The sequence below is a fragment of the Eleutherodactylus coqui genome, chromosome 3, assembly GCF_035609145.1.
Source record: "Eleutherodactylus coqui strain aEleCoq1 chromosome 3, aEleCoq1.hap1, whole genome shotgun sequence".
NCBI classification, from domain to species: domain Eukaryota; kingdom Metazoa; phylum Chordata; class Amphibia; order Anura; family Eleutherodactylidae; genus Eleutherodactylus; species Eleutherodactylus coqui.
The window spans coordinates 275,824,411-275,847,523 of NC_089839.1; the positions used below are offsets into that span (position 1 = coordinate 275,824,411).

Sequence of the window (23,113 nt, forward strand, 5' to 3'; positions counted from 1 at the left end):
TGGTAATTACGTTAATAAATGTGAGCAGCACAGTGGTTCAGTAGTTAGCATTGTTGCCTTGCAAACCCTTGGATCTTGGCTTCAAGAGAGTCCCAACTGAGTCTCCCACTAGGGACTGATGTATGTGATCATCTTTGTACGGCACTACAGAAAATGTACGAGCTCTATAAAAGTAGTTAAGTACAATAGCAAATGTAGAAAGTCATGGCATTGTCTCATGAAAGGTTCCTTTTTAGAAGCACAAATGTGAATGTTACAGTTTCTGGGGACATCAAGCACTTTATATTTTTCAGAATAATGTTCCCGCTTATTAAAGCTCATGTGCTGCATTAAAGTTCATCAAACCTGACTTACAGCTTCTAACATGTTCTTATTGCAGCTCCGAAAAGAAGAAAAAAAAAATCATGAATTTAAAAAAGGAGGTCAGAGAGACCCCCACATGGTCTCATTCTCAGGTTACATTAGAATTTAATACAGAGGCACATTACATAAGACTTGTATCCCTCCCTATCTAAACAAGGACATAACGCAGAGTCTACTCCTCTCAGGACACAGTTTCGGCACGGGAGAGAACGGAGGTAAGTGATTTGCTCCTTTTTTTTAATAGAAACAAACTTTATTTTACTTCCAGTGGCGCTTGCTGCGGTCCTACAGAGGTATACTGAAAGAACACCATAAACAAACACTGCGATTTAATCTCCGACTCAGCGCTAACTAGAGCCACATGTGCTGAGCTCCTGCAAACTAGAGCCGGCAGGACCATGAGAAGCTTTCAGGAGGAGAACTCAATGCGGCTCGCAGAGTTTAAAACAATGGATTACTACGTTTCATACACCGAGATTCTAAAAAGAATTGTGAGGGGCTTGGATTTCAAGGGGACCCTTGTATCAGTCCAGATCCGCTTTCTAAGCCGTTATGAATGCTTAAGGAGGAAGTTCAAAGTGAAGACTGCAACAGAAGAACCAGTATTCACCACCACCTAAAAGGAGACTACAACCCAGGGAATGAGCCATGTCTAAAAATACTGCAAAATGAGAGTAAAGATATGGAGGTGGACAGAGCAAGCCCTCAATATAAAGACTGGACAGTGCAAATTAAACAGATATGGTCAACAGAATAGGAAGCTTTGCAACAAAACTTTAATTATGCAAGTCAACACAGTCTTCTCCTTGGGTCCACAGCTCCCCAGTCATGGATGAACTCAAAGGGTCCCTTTCCTCGCATCACTTGAGAAAACATTGAGCAATCAAGTTCACAATGTTACAAACTGCTAAATAAAGGAATTAAGATGCACTGGAATCGGTTTTAACTTGTCTGTTGTGCTGCAAACTTTGAGAGAGCCAACTGGCCGAGTTCCCAAAGCCAATGACAGTTAAGGAATCCCTCCTTCTCGACACTCCAGTAACAAGGATGGGATGTGCAGAGCATTTCCAATCGGGACCTGGCTGGAGTGAGGCAACTGGAACACAGCGCATTTCACTTCCATCCATGGCTTACAGATGGAAAGAAATGAAGCAGCTTGCTGAATTCTGATCGAGCCTCCCTCCGCACCTCTTTACATTGTTTGGGAGGAGACGTAAAGCAGATCTCGTCTGGCTCTGACAAGGTTGGTTCTACACAACGCTCTTCTTGTTTCTTTTTTTTAGAATGCAATTTTAAATGAAGGCAAAAGTTCCTTGAAATAGGATATTTATCACACGGGCACATCTGGAAACTTAACCCCTTCACCGTTAGCAAGAATAGATGTTGGCAATAGCAAGTTAGGGATAAGGCACAGAATGACTGATGGTAATTAAAACCCTTGCTAAGATGTAATGTTGACTTTAATAGAATAAGTGTTAAGTGTGGATGCGATTAACCATCACAACACTGCATCATACAGTAATTACAAGTCTGACGCCCCTTTGAACTGCTTATATAGAACTGGACTGTTCCAATTAATTCTACATGGATGAAAACCAGATCATTGTGAACTTTCTGGATTTATGACTCTGGATGCACGGTGCAGCTTTCCACACTGGCCACCTCTCCGGCTCTTGTGAACCGCAGGTCCCTGGATGACATGCTGGCAAGTACGAGCAGTTCCATAGTAATCGGAGTGCTCCAAGTAGCATAGACTTGGTCTGTATATTGTTTAAGGATTTAGTCCTATCATTCTTTAACACCTGGCTCTAATGGACTCTGCTAAATGCGAAAACCTATAGCTTTAAATGTGCTACAGATGTTGTTGAGCCTCCAAGGCCTATCATTTTGATTTATATCACATTTTTGGGGCTCTTGGCTTGGGAAGCTCTGAAATAACTACTTCCATGAGATCATTAAGCCTTTTTTCCTGCATTTTCAAAATCAATAAATATGAATGAATGCATAAAGGTAACAATATCCAAAAACACAGATCATCATCTGTTTTGCAGTAAAGAAAGTCGTCTCCTTTGATAAAAGTGATGTCCTGCAGGTTCACAAAACTTCTTGCAAACAGATGTCTGTTTTTAAAAGCAGCCACATAAATGTCGCAGGTCTGTCTTGTTGATTCGAGAGCTGCCTTGCACACGTTGGCTTCCCCCAAAGACCTACTCAACACTAGTAGGCTTCTAGTGCTCTCAGACAACGCCATACAGATGCTCTCCAAGATGTCACCTGTCAGTCACTTTTTTACATTTTTGAATGATTGTTTTTAATGTCAGATTACGTTTCATAGTTCCCCACAAAGTTTCTGAAGTGGAGCCGTCAAGGGAGGTGGAAAACCGCAGAGTTTACAGCAACAAGAGATTGTATTGTGGATATAAATAGTAAAGTAGAGATGGGTGAAAAAGTCAAACATTCACATGCAAATTTAGGCTTGGGCTTCATGGAGACTTGTGGGTTACCTTGACCTCAAAGTTTCTCTATGAAGTTAAGTGCTGGAGACAACTTGCAACAATTTTAGAATTCTCATTATTTCAATATCTTCCAAGTATCATGCAACTGTTTCCCCGCAGGGATCGCCAAGGTCACAGCAACCAGCCATTTTATTGCAACCATGAGACCGCTCTCACACATGTGCTTCATACTGCTGCGTTCAAAACGCCAAGCGAACTGCGGTACAACGTCCCCATTGACCTCAATAGGGCCTCGCAGGCCTGCGCTCAAACGCAACATTTTCTAACGCAGTGATCGTCGAGCGGTCTACTGTTTTGCGCATTTTTGTGCTTTTTAACCCCTAAAGCCTTGTTCAACAACGCCGATCAAGAGTGTGATTAAAAAATTCCTGTGTTTTACCAACGCCATGTGTGAAAGTGGCCCAAGTTGCCATAAGTTATGGAGTTTTGTTTCTTTCAACAGTGTGAACTATTCACTACCAAAGAAATAACAAAATTGCGCCATGCTACATTTGTACCCATATTATGCATTACTACCAGCCAATAAAAAAGTTTCAGATTGGAAAAGCCTATAGATGCATATTCCTCCATCCTAACCGATCTCATGGATCAGAAAACCTGCACTCTATATTTTGGTCACTGCATCACATCAATGTGCTTGATGACAAATTGATGAGGATTTTCCATACAGAATGAAGCTTTTGCTAAAATTGGAAAAACGGTTACTAAAATAGTGACTCTGTAGCACTTCTCCATAAATCTGACATACATGTACCTAAAGGTATATTCCCACCGTCACAGCTAAAGTGTGTTTTTCAAAACCAAGTGTATTGTTGCTAAGACTTTAAAAACTTATGGCAAAACTTCAATGGTAATATGTGAACATACAATATTCACTGTGCACTAAAACTTTAGCAAGTGCTCAGAACTACAATAACATGTGTGTAAGTCTGGAGGTTAAGATCTTTTTGACAGTGATCCTGGTATGATTATAAATTACTATTCTCCTGAATACAAGGGCATAATGCCCCTGCCATCCAGTAATACCATATGAAGCTTATTACATGGTTTGTTCATTGTATAGAAGTACTAAGCATAATGAAGGGGCTGTCACCAGTTTTATGCTTATCTAGCACTTTATGTATCTGCAGGAATGGAAGTGGGTTAAGACGTTAGAACAACAGGGGGTGGAGAAGTCTTATGTGTGATGGCCAAGGGAGATTACAATGGAAACAGATGCTCATCTGGGTTCACATCAAAGAGTTTGGGCCTTAATCTAGCTCTTTTATAATGTGCATGTAAAGAGAAAGACGCAAGTAAATCAATTTTACTATGTGCTCATGGAGCATAGAAACAGGCAGGAAGTTACCCACATGTCAAAAATACACAGATCTGACATCACATCATTAAAAGCTGGATTTAAAGGAAATGGATGGTTTCTACAGTAAAAGCAGAACAGGACTTTAAAACCAATCTGTTGAAGCATAGCTCCAGGTTGATCCTACGTGTTCTTGCAGATATCGGTCTCCGATTGTGCCATTATATAAATCATAAATCTGTACTTAAAAACTGAGTATTTACCACATTTTAGTTTTTTTCCTAAACTGCACCTTCCTCTTAAAGGAATAAAGCCTAAGATCAGCAGGTAGCATAGTTAGCCCCCAGGGTAAAGGTTCTTTAACACGGAACGATTATCGTTGGGATTCACCTGATCCAGTAAGAATCTAAACGATTGTTCAGTCGGTGCACGCATTTACACGGAAGGAAGGACGAGAGGTCTTTCATTTCTTGTTCAGTTTCTGCATGCAGAAAACTGGGTGGCGGATCACCAGTCGTTCACGTATGAATCACTACCTGCTTATTGTGAATGGAAGCGGGAGTGGGTGGGCAGGTTATGCATGTTAAAGACACTCACCACTCACCTCTCACTGCGCACCGCTCCGGTCCGTTTACATCGGCTGCAGCGGTGACTTGGGCTGCTGGAGCCATTGGGAGGCCAGCAGGAACATAATCCGTGACGTTCCCTAAATCTGCCTCAAGGCCTCTATATTAGAAGCCCACATAATTGGGATGTCACCAGGCCTGCTGGCTATACCACAATCATGTACAGACAATAGAATTGAAAAAAAAAATCTAGACTCCGAAAATAAATATTAGAAAAATTGAAAATGTTTCTTCACCCAATGATAGGCGGAAAAAAATAGGCGATACATTTCGTTTAAACGGGGGCAGCCGCAGTCTTCTGCCCGGTCATGTGGCCAGGAGTTCCACTGTGCATAGAAAACAGAAGGGGTGCAGCACTAAATTAGCACCAAAGCTATTTTGTTCTTATGAGGCCATTTACACCGGACGATTATCGCTTTAAATAAATTCAAACAAACGAGTTTGAGCGATAAACGTGCCGTGTAAATGCACAGAAAATCGCTTAGTATTCATTCACAGGTTTTTAAGCTGACTTTTCAGTCAACTGAAAAAAAAAAAAAAGCTGGATCGTGGGCTTGTTTTTTTTTTTTTGTGTCAACGTTCTTCGCTTCACATGAAAGGTGAAATGCTGAGCGAGAAGTCAGTGATCCAGTGGTGAAGTTAGTGTAAATGCTCTGCACGAGCGCCAACGACCATAGCGGGGACGTCAACGCTTGTACAGTCATTTACCCAACTGTCATCTTGTGTAAAAGGGCCATTAGAACTGAGAGGTCTCAGAGGTTGGATCCCACTGGTCATAAGGTGATAAACATATCCTAGTTTACGCCATGAACTTATGAGATGGGAGTAACCTTTAAAAGAAGAGGTGCACAACTCTTTTTTGGTCCGCAGGACAAAACTGTTATATCGAACCATAAGGCTGAGATTAAATTTAAAGGGATATTCCCATCTGACATTTATGGCATAGCAGAAGTATATGCCATACATTAATAGGTCTGCCTTCCACTTCCAGGACTCTCCCCCCATCAGAACAATGGCCTGTTCTTCCTCAATCAGCACTCCAGAGAGGAGGCAACTATGCATGCATGCGGCTCTCTCCATTGAAGATGAAGGGCATTGTGGTAACTGCCCAGCATTTCACAACTCCCTTAAACTACAAAGATAACCTCCAACTCATATAATCCTTTTTGGAGTGGGAAACAGGGGTCAATGGATCCAGAGTTGGCTGCAGAGCGCAGTGACTACTAGTCTGCTCCTCCTCGCATGGAAACTACAGGTGATCAATAACAATGACTTCTGCATCTGGATGGGTGGGGGTTGCACAGAAGATCTTCTCATGCCACACTTAGCGGCTGGCCTGCAGGTTGTGCACCCATGTTTTAAAGCATAAAATATCAGCCTTAAAACCAGCATCTCTATCACATAAGCAGTAAAGACGCTTGGCTTGTGTAGAACATACACAGCAAAATAACAATTTAGTCCCAGCAGACCGTGTTCCAAGACTGCTATACCTGCAAATCCTGTTTATATAATACACTTGGAATTGATGACTTAATACTCAACAGAATTCAAACAGAAGAAGCTGGCATATAAGAAAGATGCCGACTGCCCACCCATGTCCTTGGTTAGAGCTCTGGCCAAACAATACAAGCAATGACTACTACAGGAATCAGAAGCAACCATAACGCTGAGCCGGAGCATGGACAACTCATACAGAGGTGAACAACAAGACTCAAGACCCTTCCGTCATCTACAAACATTATCCCTCAAAACAAAATGGGGAAATCCAGATTCTCCGTAAACGAACCCCCACAGCCCATCACTAACTAAAAGCACCCAAAATCTTTCACGTTGTGTGAACAATTTGGAGCATCTTGCTAAAAAATCTTGGACACCACTTTGCACCACACATTTGGCACATTCGGTTGCATTTTAAGCCATAGTCCCCTCCCTGCATGCCGTTGCATTTTCAGCCACATCCCTCCCTCCTCATTCCTCGATGCCATGGCCCCTTGTTTCTCCCAGTCTCTCCCACAAATGTGATGCAGTGTTTTGCCACAAAGTAAACATTCTAGCGCATTTACCCTCATAAATCTGCCCAATGCATCTTACATTTCACAATACAATGCACATGCCTACTAGAGATGAGCGAGCATACTCGCTAAGGGCAATTACTCGATCGAGCATTGCCCTTAGCGAGTACCTGCCAGCTCGGGAGCAAAGATTCGGCTGCCGGCGGCGGGGGAGAGCGGGGAGGAACGGAGGGGAGATCTCTCTCTCCCTCTCTCCCCCCCGCTCATGACCGCAAATCACCTCTCACCCGCGCCGACACCCGAACCTTTTCTTCCGAGCGGGGAGATACTCGCTAAGGACAATGCCCGATCGTGTAATTGTCCTTAGTGAGTATGCTCGCTCATCTCTAATGCCTACCCTTCTAATGTTATTTTTTTAAATCACACAATTACTAATGCAGCTTGTTTTTACATTTTTTTTTTGTGGGTTTCTTCATAGTGATATTGAAACGAAAACAGCAGGAACCAAAACTGAAAATGGTTATCAGTGGTGGTAGAAGCGTGTAACATGAAATATGTAACATGAAATGTTAATATGTAACTGCAATGTTCAACTCTGAAATTCTCTTGCAGTTTTTGTAAGTACGGTAATAAACTTTAACAGCAGCTCATAAATTTTGCTCGGAAGAATTCTGCTGAAATGTCCAACATTACACAATAGCAAGAGGGGTTTACTGCAGCCAAAATAAGTAACTTTACCTTTTTCTGTTTTAGTCGCCTGGACAACAGCTTTGCCCCTGGGTAAAGATGGAAAAAACCTTCTGGACCTTAGGAGTGTTGCTGATATCGCTGGTACCTTGCACATACAGTGACTTTCAAAGCCGGAAAGGAACTTCAAAAAGAGTTATCCGTGCTGTGGACAATGGAGATGCCAATGATGGGAAGCGGTGTGGTTACACATTTCTGGTTCCCCAGCAGAAAATCACTGGGCCTATATGTGTCAGCACCAAAGGGCCTGGACCAAACAAGAACCAGGTAACAAGAATGGATTTGGAGAATCTTAAAGACGCTTTAGGTAAGCAAAGGAGAGACATGGAAACGTTACAAGTGGTGGTGGACGTGGATGGAAATATCGTTAACGAGGTAAAGTTACTAAGGAAAGAAAGCCGGAATATGAACTCTCGAGTGACCCAACTCTACATGCAGCTCCTACACGAGATCATTCGGAAGAGAGATAACTCTCTGGAAATAGCGCATCTGGAAAACAAAATCCTCAACGTAACAGCGGAGATGCTTCGAGCAGCCACACGCTACAAGGAACTGGAAGTAAAATATGCCTCATTGGTAGATCTGGTCAATAATCAGTCTGCCATTATATCATTGCTGGAGGAACAGTGCATGAGAGTCTTCTCTAGGAGAGATCCCCATGGCTCACCACCTTTAGTTCAAGTGGTGCCTCAGCACATCCCAAACATCCAGCAGTACACACCTGGATTAGGAGTTGGTAACGAGATTCAAAGAGATACAGGATACCCAAGGGTGAGAGACAGCAGACAGCCACCACAAGCTCCGGCACCTACCATCAGCCCATTTCGGGTACCTCCAGTTACGATCATTGATGAAGGTAAGGTAAACCTATCCAAGTGGAGGAATGGAGGCGTTGCAGATCAAAACTTCTTATGGAAAGTTAATGTTCCAATGCAACATCTCTGTACACAAAAGGCTCCTTTAAAGTACATATTAGGGCCCATTCACATTGGATTTGCAGTATATTGGAGCTATATGTTGGGAGGATTTTCTGACATATCGATAGAGAATATGCTTGTGGTGCATGCCGCTGTACAGGCAATATAGTAGCAAATGTCGCCATTTTTAACTTAACTAGTTGCCTCTTTATATTATAGCACAGTTGACTCTCCTATCCTATACAACAAAGAATTTTAAAAGGGGGCTATTATTTTCAGTGTGAATGTGTCATGTGGGTGGTTCTCAAAGCTCACTTTAGATGAAGTTTGACATCACCCATTGACAGTGAGAACTGGGGACCGCCCATCTGACACATTCACAGCTCCAGGAGCTCAAAGTTAAGACCTTACAGAGGAACGGGAGGGAGCAGTGGGAGAGTAGAGGCATCATTAGAATAAGCAGGGCTGCAAAGCTCTGCAGTCAGCCTTGCAGACGTGAGAACTTGAAAGTTCTTTAATCTAGCGGCACAACCTAATAAGGTGAGCAAATCTTCATCTGTTTTAGTACAGTTTTGTTAAACTACTGTCCCATGTAGTGCCTTGCCTTTTTTCTTTATTGCATTCATACAAGTAAATCTATCCAAATTTGTATCAAAATCTATTAGTACCATATGAAATTAAATCGGGCATGCCATAAAACACATATTGGAGGAGGTCTGGCAGCTGGAATCCCCACCAGTGTTGAAAAGGAAAAGAATTTTGACGAGTAGAAAAATAGATTCACATTTCAAGCACAACACCATCACACATGAAAAATTAACCGAGCTGGAAGAGGAGTTATTCTGCAAAATATGAAGTCACATTGCAGGTCGCATCCAATCCAATGAAAATACCCAGAGAATGATAAACCTTATTAAAACAGGAATTGGGTTTCAGAGTTTCTCTACCAAGGAAAGTATTTCTATAAAAAAATACCTACAAAATGTTTTTTTGCTATATAATAGCATGAAATACAAGTCTATGCACCTGTAAGGAAAAGGGAGAGTCACGTGACCTCCGGGCCTCACTCACAGGGTATAATATTACCATGGATTTCGGTGTGGATTCGATGTCCAAATCTGCAACGAAAGCCGCACTATCAGCATTTTACTGAATGCTATGGAAAATCTGCGCCATCGTTTGTACAATAGTTTTTTTTTCCCACTCAGAATTTTAGAAATAGACGTTGTGGAAAGAAAATAAATTGACAAATCTATTCTGTGTGGAACGTGCATTGAGAGGCTGCGCACAGATTTGGCCCATTGACTGGGACTAAATCTTGGTGGATTGGGATTTGCATGAAAATACGAGGCAGAATTCTGAGGCTCAGCCTTGGAATAACATCAAGGAGTAAACAGTCAGATTCCCGTTGGAAGAATCAGTTAGGTCTTCTTTTGTTGCGACTAGTCGTAAAACTCTAGTTTTTGCCAAATAGTATCAAAACTACAGCAAATCTGTTACAATTTTGTCATTTAAAAAAAAAAAAAAAAAAAAAAAAAGCTACATGACGGCCAACTCTGAATCAACTAAGCCCACAATGTGAAAGCAGGTGCAATATTACTTACAGGGGTCGTCTCATCCCAGAGTTTCCTGGCTGAGATAAGACACCTGCAGTCGGCTTCCCAACCACCTCGCCAGGCGTTACAGACACAGCCAAGGCAGCAGCTTTATGCCATTTTAATAGCTTCCAATGACATGAATAAGAGGTACGGAGACTGCATAGCACACGGTTTCCATAATTCCTATGTTACAGAAACAATGTAGCATGCTGTGCTAGGCAGTCCCCAGAACACCCATTCACTTCAATGGGAAATAGAGAAATAGCGCAAGGCTGCCACTTCGGTTGTTTCTGTAATACCCAGTGAGGAGGGCAGGAAATCAGCATAGGGGTTATGATCTGAGCCAAGAAACACTGAAATGGGACAACCCTCCCAATAGCTGCAATATACTAGAATTAGATCACACTAGCTAGGATTAGAGCAATTACATATAGCCTCTATAAGGCAAAGTCAGATTGCCAAGGCAATGTAGCTGTAGAACATTGTATTATACTGGGTCCATTCCAAAAATGATCTCCCTTAAATAAAAGTTACAACTAGCTTCCAGGTACAAGTGGCAATCCTGATCAGAAGCATAAATATAGAAGAAAAAGCAGGCAACACAAAGTGAAGCTGGTAGAACAAAAAGAATGGAATAGGAGCATTGATATAAAGCTTTTGCCTGGCATCTAAAGAGATGCACCAGCCAGATAACAAGAATTCATAGCTTCCCTTTGTGTTGCATAACATACCTTTACATAGGGCGATTATTGCCCAAATTCTTGCTGGAAACCCCCGAACTTGGGCGACAATTCTCTTGTATACATGCGGCTGCAGACCAAGCATTGAGTGAGAAAACCATGCACTTGCCGCAGTGGCTTGGTTTTTAGCAGAACTAAAAGCCAAGTGACTGTCGGGCCGAGTAAACAGAAGCCACTCAATGTTCGAGCTACTCTTTTACGGTGAATGGAGGCGGGTGGGCCAGAACGATCCCGGCCTGCTCCGCCAACATTCACTTGAATGACCAACGCTCCTGTGTAAAGCACAGGAGGAGTAATCAAGTCCATGAGACGGTTGTTGAGCACTTATGCCTGACAGCAGTCCTGTACAAGGGACCTTCAGTCATGCAATTGTAGTGCTGCTCTGTGTATTAAAGGAGTTGTCAAAAAAACTGTTCTATTGATTTCCATGGTGAATGGCCACTAATGTGAGGCCATTTAAACCTGGTCAGAATGACAAATGAGGGAAAAAACTATACTTATATGATGATAAACTAGAGAGTTCTAGGATAATGGATTGAATATAATCTGAAGGGGTGAGGCGATTAGGAAAAATCACAAAAAAAAGTTAATGGCTGTGAAGTGTCCAGGTAGCATGACACACACCCAGAGGACAAATTAAGCCTTTGTGTTAATGTCTGAGAAGTCCTCCTTTAAATAATCAGATTTTTCCATCATTTTTAATAAGTTCTTTATCGAAAATTTAAGATCCATTAAACTGATCCCGTTTGGCGAACTGGATCCCCACGGGTGTGCACAGCTTCATCTCTATTGTATATATAACTAAATTCATCCTGGTCTGTAGCTTCTCTTTAGTCTCCCCAACATAGATTCCATCAGGGCCCCTTGTACACCCCATCATGTCCGCTACATAGGAGGATGTATAGGAGAACGGGTCAGTGATTTTATAGTCTTGCTGTGTGTTGGGTATGTGGATGGTGTCTGTTGATAGGATGTGGGTACAGGTTGCTACAAGGGAAAGTGCCAGTCTCTGATGGTGATGGGAGAGCACTTCTGACAAGGAGGTCTCTTAAGTCTGGTGGCTGTTTGTACGCGAGAAGAGGTAAATCCGAGAATATTTCCTGAAGTCTGTTCTCTATATGGCCTCATGCACATGGCACACCTGGATTTCCGCAGCGGAAGACCTGTGAGTCAGTGCGGAAATTTTTAAATGCTTGCCAGCGATTGCGGATTGCTCGCTTTCATAGATCTGAATGCAGACCATCCGTGCAGGAGCATGCTGATAAATTATTTTTCGCACAAAAAAATAAGCAAAACCAATCTACATGTGTGCATGGAAGTGTGGACACTATGCTTTCCTATGGGCGACTTGACTGCAGGTCTTCCGAATGGCTGCCAATCGCGGATTCTGCAATTGAAATCCGCCCGTGTGCACGAGGCCTGACCCTGTGGATGGTATCACTGCTGCAGGAATGTATTCCTCCAAGACAAATGAGGTTTTCTATCTTCACTGTCTGAACAGACCGGATGTACCACAGAGCTTGACTGTAGATAGACTTCTTTATGCGACGTGGATGGAAACCATTCCACTTTAGATATGCTGGACAGCCTGTAGGTTTGTGGCAGACTGAAATTTGTATGGTTTGGGTTCATGTACATGGCTGAATGCGAATGGCTGAAAGGGAGTCTGATGGAACTCGTTTAAGTTCTTGTGGAAAATCCGCAAGGGGCATTAAAGAGCCTCGAAAGCTTGCATATATACATTTTTCTGGTTGGCCAATAAAGGAATTCCCTCTGTAATACTTCTGTTTTTTATACAAGAGTATTTAAGATTGCTGAGATTTTTCTGGCGACAGCAGCAATATGACCATGGTGTGTTACCCTGGCCTGAGGGTTAATCAACAAAGCATAACAGCCTCAAGACTACGAAAGACTTAAGAACAGGGCTGATTCCAACAAGTGGATTCCGTAAACGGCTATGTAGCAATGTCACATTCTTTCTAATCAGCATGTCCTAGTAAGGAAGAATGTTAGGTGTCTGAGAATCTCCAAGTCAGTTCTCTACATCCCAGTCGGAAGGATTACGCTGCCTCTCCATGTCGGTGGCTGGCTTTGCTGTGATGAAGCTGGCCACGGAAGCTGGCCGACAGCAAGCGGTAGTTTAGCATGATGCAATGTCAGCTGCAGCAGTTTAACAACATGTCACACAGATTACATCCAGATGTGAACATGTGTCCCCTTTCTCAGGCAAGGGAATAGAGAAGAATGTGACAAAAATGTAGTTCTTTATTGTAGGATTGGACTAAAGCGAACCGTAGCATACAAAGAGGGACAAGGAAGAGGGGTAACTAAATTTAGAAATGTTCCCGCATGATGTCCCGCTATCAGGAAATGGGAGTTTGGATATGAACACGATGGGGACATCTGAAATGCATAAAGACATTAAAAAAAAGCTGCTGCTCCGGCTGGCTTCAGGCTAGGCAGTTGGTGTGAATCAAATATTCCTCCTCATTTTGCCAACAGTCTGTGGATCCTACATGCTGAAAATTGGATCATCTTCTCAAAACCCGTAGTATGAGCAATCCCATTAATTAAAAGTAGATTTTTATATACAACGTAAAAGTTATATAAACACTGTATAACTGACTTGTATATTAATTGCTCAGTACTTCACACACAACTACTGTTCATAAAGGGCTGCCTTATACTGGCCAAAGTCTGAGCAATTAGTGGATATATGCATCTTTAGGTTGTATTCACACTACAGTTTATGGGGCAGTAACCCCGCAGTGAGCAGGATGGCTGACAAGGGACCCCCCTCCTTTCCAGTTCGAGATCGGCAGGGGGGGTCGTCTCAGGAGTGAGAACCCTAGCGATCAGCAGGTTATTCCCTATCCTGTGGGTAGGGAAAATGTCTAGTCTTGGTACAACCCCTTTAAAATAAAATTATAACAGACTACCTAGAGTATAAATGGTCTGCAGCAAGTTCCCCTAGTGGTGGCTGCAGGCAACCAAAACAGTATAGTTGAAATTGGTTGTGCCAAGATGGCATTTACTGTTCATATGCCTAGTTGGAGCAGCTGCCATCGGGGCAGATAAGAGTGCTGCCCTTGTAAATACAGGGCAGGCATTCATATGAATGGCCATTAGGGTTATGACTTTTTAACTTTATTCAAAGTTTAAATTTTCCTGATGTTGCATTTCATGAACTTTTGCCTGTTAGTTTTCCGGTGTTTTCTTTTGGTCATGTAAAAACCTCCCACCCTTTATATTTCATTTTTGCCATATACAGCAAATAAATAATAGAAGTTTATAGGTTGTAAAACATAATAAAGGAAAGAAGCCTATCCACTAGGAAAGGGTTAATGCAAGCTTGAATACAAGAATTTCTGTCAGCAAGGTTACTGGGTCATGTGCAAAGTTTAGTAAGGAGTCACAGGATGAGTGCTGATCGTGATGATCTAAATTCGGTTTATTACTTAAAATTGGTTTAAATATTGTTAGCATGGTCAATTCACAATTCTCATGTCTAATGGTATGAATTTTATCTTCAGATGTCATTCTTCAGGCAAAAACAACATCTCGTTAGGTGCAGAGGTTTTTTTTTTTACAATTTAAAAAAAAGGAGAGTTCTATGCTAAAAGTCATCCTTTGCCACCACAGGCTTTCATATTTGGAAAAAATCATAACCCTAATGGCCGTCCTGTAATTAGAGATGAGCGAGTATACTCGCTAAGGCACATTACTCGAGCGAGTAGTGCCTTAGCCGAGTATCTCCCCGCTCGTCTCTAAAGATTCGGGGGCCGGCGCCGGTGACAGGTGAGTTGCGGCGGGGAGCAGGGGGGGAAGAAAGGGAGAGAGATCTCCCCTCCGTTCCTCCCCGCCGGCCCCCGAATCTTTAGAGACGAGCGGGGAGATACTCGGTTAAGGCACTACTCGCTCGAGTAATGTGCCATAGCGAGTATACTCGCTCATCTCTACCTGTAATACTACATTTTCCAAAATGTCTCCCTAGCTGTGGCTTCCCCCCCAAAAACGTAGCTTTTTTGCCAGGGGGAAACAAAGAACGGGGCCTCGGGAGACAAAGTGATGACCTTGCACCCTGTATTCTGAAAGTTGTTGTGCATGGGGGCACAACCCATTTAACTTAATGTGTATGCAGGTGATACAATTTAAGACATTCATCAAACCCTTGCAGTTTTCTAGAGCTCTGCCTGCTTATTCACCAAGAACCTTCAGGATATGGTGACACATGTCGGATAAGGGAAATCCATATCAATAGCAGCCAAGTGAAGATATTAAAGGCCCTTTTAGATCTGCATGCGCAAAAATTGCAGACTGTCAATAAACAGGACAGTCAGCGGTCATTCATTATTTTTATACTGGGAGATGATCTGCTGAATGGGGACAAACCATCATTTATAGGATTCATCCCCATATTGTTCCTGTGGGGGTGGGGAGGGGGAAATATTTGGCCAACAGGCAAGCATTTTCACGCTTGTATAAGCAAGCCGATCAACCAATGACTGAACATTTATATATGGCCCAACAATTGGGCAAACAAATATACGGGCGAACGTTCAAGCCTAATTGTTGGGCTGTGTAGAAGGACCATAAAGGGATTTCCAGACAATTTTTTTTATTTATGACCTATCCTCAGGTTAGGTCTTCAATAGCTGATTGGCTGGGGTCAGCCGCTCGGGAACCTGATTGATCAGCTGTTCAGGCAATGCCATCATTGGCGAAACTCATAGGGTACGGAGCTGGAAGCAGACTGCACCAACCCCTGTGGATTAGCCAACTCAGGTGAAGTGGTCATTAATTTTAAGGATAGGTCAACGAAAATTGCCAGGAAAACCCTTTTAACCCCTTCAATGGCAAGCCCGGAAAATCTCCGGGGCTTGCTGCACTGAAATGGGCTGAAGACTACCTAAATCTGCCACTGGAGGGGTTAATAAATTTCATCTACATGCTGTGGAAAACATCTGTGTGGAAATTGACCTGTGGGATAGAGTTAAAATCCATAGCATGTCAATTTATGCTACTGACCCACAGCAGATTTCATACCTTTCAATGAGTGGGGTAAAATCCCCAGCAAATCCACACGCTACACATGCAGAGATATCGTAAACCAAAATGAATTTGCAGAAATTCTACTGAAAAATGGTAAAACTCTTTATTACACAATGAAGCTTTATTTGCTGACACCAATAGCCCTTAAAGGGTCTGTCAAATTGTAAAACTATTGATGGCTTATCCTCAGAATAGGTCATCAACAGTAGATTGGCCCTGGACCCAGCGGTTTGCCAGGTCGGTGCACTTGTGCACGGAGTCAATTTCTGCAGGAAGCAGAGCGCAGTGTCCACTACAACTGCCCAACTTGCTACTGCTTCCAAGCTGCCCTTCATTTCAATAGGAATTTGGCTTGCAATACCAAGCCTGGCCACTGCAGTGGGAACGGAGCTCCCAGCATGAGCACACAGACCTGGCAAACTGCTGATTGGCAAGGACCCTTGGTGATGGACCCCTTGGTGATCTACTATGGATGACTTATCCTGAGGATAGCAAATAAAAGTAGTAATGCGACAGCAAAAATGGTGCAAAAAAGTTTAAAAAAAAAGAAATTCGTATGAAGGAATAAAGTATCAGCCTCGCTGGGAACAGCTATTCAGGTTGTGCTGCTGGCATGCGCCTTTTATCTCTGCTAGGATAGGTTATCAATAATTTACAACCCCTTTAAATATAATCACACACAAGGTAAATGCCAGTGGCAAATTAGAAAAAAAACTTCCAACGCCCCCACAGTGCAACAGGATGCTGGAGGAGGTCTGAAAGCTTCCTACACATTGTAGAGTCTGAACATCCTGTTGTAAACAATAGGATCTGCCAGCAACAATATGCGAGAGGCTTTAGATTAGTTTGCATGTCTGGCTGTTCTAAGGTAGAAGCGCTCTGTGGATACATCAGCTCTATTCTAGAGGCGACTGCATGCAATTAAAGTGATTAATTCCAGCTAATGTATAACACATGCTGCCAGTCACATTAAACAAGTATGGAAAGGTCTTAATTTTATAACTTGCAGCGGATGATTTATTATACAGTGTTCCTAAATTACTTCTTTTTCCACAGATCCTAATATTCTTATTAATCAGCCTTTGGAAAAAAAAGAAATCCACAATTAATTTGTGAGATTTTAAAGATTAGAGCTATGATTTCCCCTCAGTAAGAAGGTTGTTCATTATATACAAATAGAGCAATTTTACCACTTGCAGGAAGGACATAAATTGTAAAAAAAAAAAAAAAAAGAAAGAAAAAAAAACCCCAAAAACTTTATCCGAAGGAATGAAGTATGCCACGTCAATATTCAGAAAGTCATCCTAGGGATCCTGAGGGGCCTCAGAGAAAGCGCGCTTCATAAAGGCTACAATTCCTTCCTAACAAACAAAAGTCTCTGTTTTCGTTGTAATGGTGCATGGTAGAACGGTCATGCTGCAAGAACAAACTCAGGACTAAACAACTAATTAAGACGTCTCAGCTTCCAATACATCAACAGCAAACTATGCTCACTCAGGGGAGGGGTGATCACACGGGCCAGGTATGTAAGGCTGGTCTGCGAAGCACAAACAATTCATAGGAATTGATGGGAAATCTGGATAGGATTCCCAAATTCCATATCGATTCTCCTCTGATTCGTACAGGGCAGAAGTTCTTAAAGGGGATCTCTGCTTTGGAAAATCCTTCATTATTAGAAGGGTGCCTTGACAATAAACAGATTACAGGGACTCACGCAAATGGCCCCCTAGCGATCAGCTGTTAGCTGTTGGGAAACCTGTTAGTAAGTGTACAATTTCAGTTCTAGTATCTGTAGTGTAATTGCAAGTGAATTTTAGAATCTCTATACAAGCCTTATAACAATGATTGGGAATTTATATAAGGCTGGTATAAAGAGTCTAACACTGGTTTGCAGGAATGTTGCTTTCCAATAGGTGGCACTGTAGAGGTATTGTTCCATCTTCCTTATTTGCATATTTCCCAAAGGAGCATGGAAGGCCTTATAGCTCCTCACTCACCTTCTAGGGGTACTGGTGTATCTAGTCTCCACCAGAAGGATGGTGGAAACCTAGTGACAGTGACCGCGCTGGTAACGCCCCAAGCTGCTGATTCGCTAGGGTGTGTTGTTGCCATGGATGGAGTGGACCTCGCAGCATCATCAGCGGCACTGAGGGAGCTGGAGAAGCAGCCGTCTTAGTGTTAAATTCTTGATGGTGACAGCGAGTTATGCCTTCTGCCCTAGACAATCCCTGCATGCAGCCATGCTGACAGCGGCCCAGTGTCACAGCTACTGCACAAAGAAGACCAAAGGCCGACGCTGAGTCACAGGAGCCGGGAGGGGTGAGCCACAATGCCACAACGAACTGAGCCGTGACAGGGTCCATGACAAGAGGTGGGAAAGGAACAGAGTGTGGGTTACAGGAGCCAGCAGGCTAACTGTTACAGCAGCTGGAAGGGGGAGGTCGGCAGGGGACATTGCAGTGCGGCTGGAGGCAGAACGAATATCGGGTAGAAGGATATGCAGGCAGTGCTGCTCCGGGGACAGTCACTGCGGGGATGCTACGAAAGGCCGGCGCACAGCCGCAGATGCCTTGCCTAGTGGGGACAGTGAGAGCAGCGGCATACAACGAAGACTCCATGCCGCAAGCAGTGAACCCACCAGCGCCTGTGGGCATCACCGGGCTATCAAAATGCCTAAACCTACTCTCCTCCCATACTTCCGGTGTCGACAAGATACACCAGTACCCCTTCTAGGTGCTCTCCTTAAGGATATATCCTTCCCGATTGCAAGTGAGAAATGGCCCAAAACAGCTCTTGTAGCCATTGTTTCTCCCTTTTAAGATGACATTAGTTTAATCTAGGGATACACACAGCATATCGGATAGTAATAAGCCAATGATCACTCTGCTTTTCTAGTGGCACACATAGCAGCTTCAGTAAAAGTCTTAGAGATCGCTGGAGATAGGAAGGTAGTTTTTGTTGCTGTAAACACTACTTCTATCAGAGCAAAACAGACTGATAGCACAGCAAAAAGCGTATTGCAAACTGCCTGAAACAGTATGCACATATTTGCAACCTTTCTTTTTGCTGCTTAAGCATGTAAAATAATGGTGGAAGTTTACAGGCAGATTTGACTCGGAAAAAAAAAAAAAGTTACCATTTGAGTATACAGCTCCATTGAAGACCAATGTGTCTCCATGGTTGCAGACTATAAACAAACTATACTGAATGTAAACTAGCAGTCCTATGATGGAAACAAAGCTGATTTTTAATCAAGACTATTGGTAAAGTTGTTTTTATTTTTATGCATTGATGCAATAATAAAAATATGCAGCACACTAGTAACGACATACTCCAAGAATACCAGGCACATTGAACATAGCAGACCAAGTAGCTCAAGAGGCTCAGTTAGGCACAGAATCGCCAATAATATATAATTTATATAGTATATTTAACTCTTTACAACTTTTCTGAGTAGTCTGTGCAATGGAGGGGGAGCAAAGGATTTTACATACAGAGCTTGGGACACAAGGAATGGAACGTGGGGCCCTTTTACACGGAACGATTATGGTTCAGATTCTTGATGGATCTTGGGAATCTGACACTCATTCAATATAAATGCTTGCAACGACTGAACGACAAGTTCATTCTCTTATGGTTATTGGTTCAGATCATACAGGCATAAAAGTGAAGCGATGATCGTCCTTTACGAAGAGGCAGTCGTTCATCTATAAACTGCCGCCTATTACTGTGAATGGAGGTGGGTGGCGTGAGCGATCTCTGGCCCACTAAGCTCCATTCACCAAGTGATTATCTCTGGATGACTGTCCAGTGCTTCTGTGTAAAAGGGGAAGAGCTATGGGAATAATCTAGTCATGGAGAGGACAGAGCTCTATAGGACAGGATTATTAATACGAAATGAAAGATAAAACTGGTGCAACGGACAAGAGATAGAGCAAATAGGCCCCACATTCTTCAGATAGTCTTTGACGCTTTATGCTGTATTGAATTTTCTTACATTGCCCAAGAATGAAGCGGCAGCATTCTGAGACATTTAGTCATTTGTTTATACAAGGCTAGTGTTTTCTGCTTACACGGACATTGGGGAAATATATTGTAGCAGTATAAAGATGCGATGCAACAAAAACATACTATGTTGCAAAGTACTAGAATGTGTGAAGTGTCTATGTTACAGGCTGCTGCATACATAATAGCACTTCCCTGCTATGAGAGCAAGTAACAGCCCTGACTGCAAACCCAGAGATCTCCCCTCAGAGGTGGCGTGTATACCAGAAATTACTTCTGCTTTTCCATAAGACAAGGTAACAACTTTCTAAGAATCTGACTAAAGGCACCTTTACACGGGGCGTTTAGCACCCGAATAATTGCTGGAAACAGCCAATTTGGGCGATAAGCGATCAGTATGCACGCAGCAGCTGACAAGACACTGAGCAAGAAACCGCTCACTTGTCAGAGTCTCTTGCTATTCAGCTGAGCTGAGCATGTGAACAGGCAGTCGTTAATCTATCAATGACTGCCTGTCTGCAGTGAATATACGAGGTTTTTGCACGATTACTGTGTAAAAGGCCCTTCAGTTGCATGTGACTAATGAGAAACTACATGCTGTTCGAATGAATTACATTCGTCTTTGTACATTATATGATACATTCATCATTAACTCTCAACAGGTCCATTCAGGGACTGCAAACATGCTAAAGAATCTGGATTTTCCAGCAGTGGAATTTACTTAATAAAACCCCAAAATGCCAATAGTCACATGCAGCTGTGGTGTGAGAATGGCTTGGACCCTGGAGGCTGGACGGTTATACAGAAGAGGATTGATGGATCAGCCAACTTCTTCAGGAACTGGGAAACGTATAAGGTGAGGTACAGAAGGCTTTCTAGCTGTACAAACTGCATACCTGGTCCACTGATTCCATGGCTTTAATATTAATTATATGTACATACCAGTATATACCACATATCTGATTACTTAGCCACTGCTGGGTTTTATCTAATTATTTTCAGCTAATAAAACACTGAATGTTAATAAAAACATTAGAAATCCTGTTCTTCGGGCAGATTTCATCTCGCAATGCTCTCCATACACTTAAGTCAATACAATAAAATCAGGCATGTCAGCTCCGCTGTGGTGCCAAATCCTCCAAAAAGCCATATCCAATATAGTTGAGGACTTTGGAGAACAATATGAAAGTCAGTTGGCCAGAAAAGTGATAGCTTCTACTAAAGGCACAAGGAGATGCAGTAGTTGAATTAGTGACAAAAGGGTGAATTTTCTGTATAAGCAGGGCGTATAAACTGGTTCGCTTGCGATGACAGTGATTTATACAGGAAGGCAACCGAGAAACACAGGGCACTTAAAATTATTTTTCTCTACAGAAAGGCTTTGGAAACATTGATTCAGAGTACTGGCTGGGGCTAGAGAACATCTATCAACTAACAAATCAAGATAACTATAAGTTGCTGATTGAACTGGAAGACTGGAACAATAAAAAAGTTTATGCAGAATACAGCAGCATCCGACTGGAGCCAGAGACAGATTACTACAGGCTGAGACTGGGAACGTATCAGGGGAACGCTGGAGACTCCATGGTCTTTCACAATGGCAAGCAGTTTACCACTCTGGATAGAGACAGGGATATGTATACAGGTAAGGCAGCAGTATTCCACATGGTGCCACTCTGGTGAAATGCTTTTCCTATTACATAACTAGCCTGTCAGTAGATAGACTCCAGCTGGTAGGAACACGTTTAGTAATTCCAGTCTCTCTTCGCGTGGGTGATTTGATCTCATTGTGACCATCTCAGATTTACTTGCCTTTAGGTTCTCAGGAAGTCATTTTGATAGAGATCAGAATTCCTGTTTGATTTTACATGGGCTCTACCACACAAGCTCTTTATATGGGGGGCAAAAACTCCCATCACAGCTACAGCTGATGATTAGAGGCTCCTGTCACACGGCTATAATAAAGGAGATCACAGCTCATCCTTCCTGACTGTATAATTATTGTGTTTAGCTTATGTAGGAGCATATAAAAAGGTAATGATAATCAGACTGTCCTCCCAGCAGGCAGCGATGTACTGGCTCTAGCTGGTCATGCGATGCTGTGCTGACGCATCATGGGATTGCTAGTATAGAATGCACAGAGGAGAAAGCAGAGAAAAGTCTAAAAAATTAAGGTGGTGCGTGATAAGTAGCCCTTTGAAGCTGTAGTTTTCATAGTACAATTACTGTATGGTGATTAACCACTTACAAATGACAATGCCCAAACTTGCAGAGCGCACTAAATGAATGCATTTGCTTCCAGGTAACTGTGCACATTTTCATAAAGGAGGATGGTGGTATAATGCCTGTGCACATGCCAACCTGAATGGTGTTTGGTACAGAGGTGGTTTGTATCGAAGTAAACATCAAGACGGCATCTACTGGGCAGAATACAGGGGAGGCTCCTATTCTCTCAAAACGGTGCAAATGATGATAAGACCCATAGACTGAAGGACAATAACGAGGCGCTCTGTTTATACTAATGGTTCCAGTCATGAAGACTTTTTACAATACCGTTGTGGACATCTTATTCAGCATCATCCATAGACTGTAATTAATGATCATGTTAATAAGAGGAACGCTGGACATCCCTCCATTTAAAGGTTACTATGTATTTCGGGCTAATTATTTTAATTAAAGACATGGCTTCTAGAGCTCCGTCGGCAATGATCTGGGAGTCATCCAGAAAGCCTGCATAATAATGTAAAAGGAGATGTACAACATAGCAGATTCAGATACAAAGTAATGCGATCAATGTGCGAATTCTGTGTTATTTAATATGTAAAGCTGTCCGTCTTCACGAACGGATGAATCTTTGCTTTCACCATGTTGTCCTGCAGGACTCACCAGGGCATCCATGATGGCCACGGACAGTGGATCTTACAAAGTCGATAAATCTGTGTCGGTGCATACAGATGGCAATGTATAAAATATAAAATATCCCGCTTCATTGTTATTCTCTGTGGTTTCATGTTTAGCATTAATGACGTGTATTTTACATTTTGCTCCAACTTATCATAAAGCTTGCCATACACATTAGACGGTGTAGGAGGGATTGATGGCCAGACTAATGTGCATAGACATCTGTCCCACGTCTCTGCATCTTGGATGTCAGCAAGCCACAGCTTTCATTTCTTCGTGAGACAAACAGCTGGCAGCGCTGTCTGGCGGTGGCTTATTTTCCTGCCCGTTAAAATAAAC

General features: G+C 42.6%; 2 protein-coding genes across 4 annotated transcripts in view; one reads left to right on the plus strand and one right to left on the minus strand.

Annotated features, from left to right (window-relative positions):
• The window catches only part of RALGPS2 (Ral GEF with PH domain and SH3 binding motif 2), a 158,474-nt gene that overhangs the window by 50,395 nt on the left and 84,966 nt on the right, over positions 1 to 23,113 (minus strand). The gene's annotated exons all lie outside the window — the stretch shown is intronic.
• On the plus strand, positions 490 to 22,862 carry ANGPTL1 (angiopoietin like 1). 2 transcript variants are annotated; one of them, XM_066597465.1, is made up of 5 exons: positions 490 to 578; positions 7,568 to 8,417; positions 20,536 to 20,729; positions 21,248 to 21,518; positions 22,176 to 22,862. In XM_066597465.1, the coding sequence occupies exons 2-5, from the start codon at positions 7,601 to 7,603 to the stop codon at positions 22,361 to 22,363; spliced, it is 1,470 nt and encodes a 489-aa protein (XP_066453562.1). In that variant the 5' UTR covers positions 490 to 578; positions 7,568 to 7,600; the 3' UTR covers positions 22,364 to 22,862. The 2 variants fall into 2 exon arrangements, with proteins under 2 accessions (XP_066453562.1, XP_066453561.1); XM_066597464.1 differs by lacking the exon at positions 490 to 578 and adding an exon at positions 1,321 to 1,606.

What these genes read in the sequence shown, in the direction of transcription:
- ANGPTL1 (XM_066597465.1), top strand. Translation starts at nt 7,601, where the DNA reads ATGGAAAAAACCTTCTGGACCTTAGGAGTGTTGCTGATATCGCTGGTA. An exon ending in GGAACTGGGAAACGTATAAG is followed by an intron (nt 20,730 to 21,247) that starts GTGAGGTACAGA and finishes TTTTCTCTACAG; the next exon opens with AAAGGCTTTGGAAACATTGA. An exon ending in AGACAGGGATATGTATACAG is followed by an intron (nt 21,519 to 22,175) that starts GTAAGGCAGCAG and finishes ATTTGCTTCCAG; the next exon opens with GTAACTGTGCACATTTTCAT.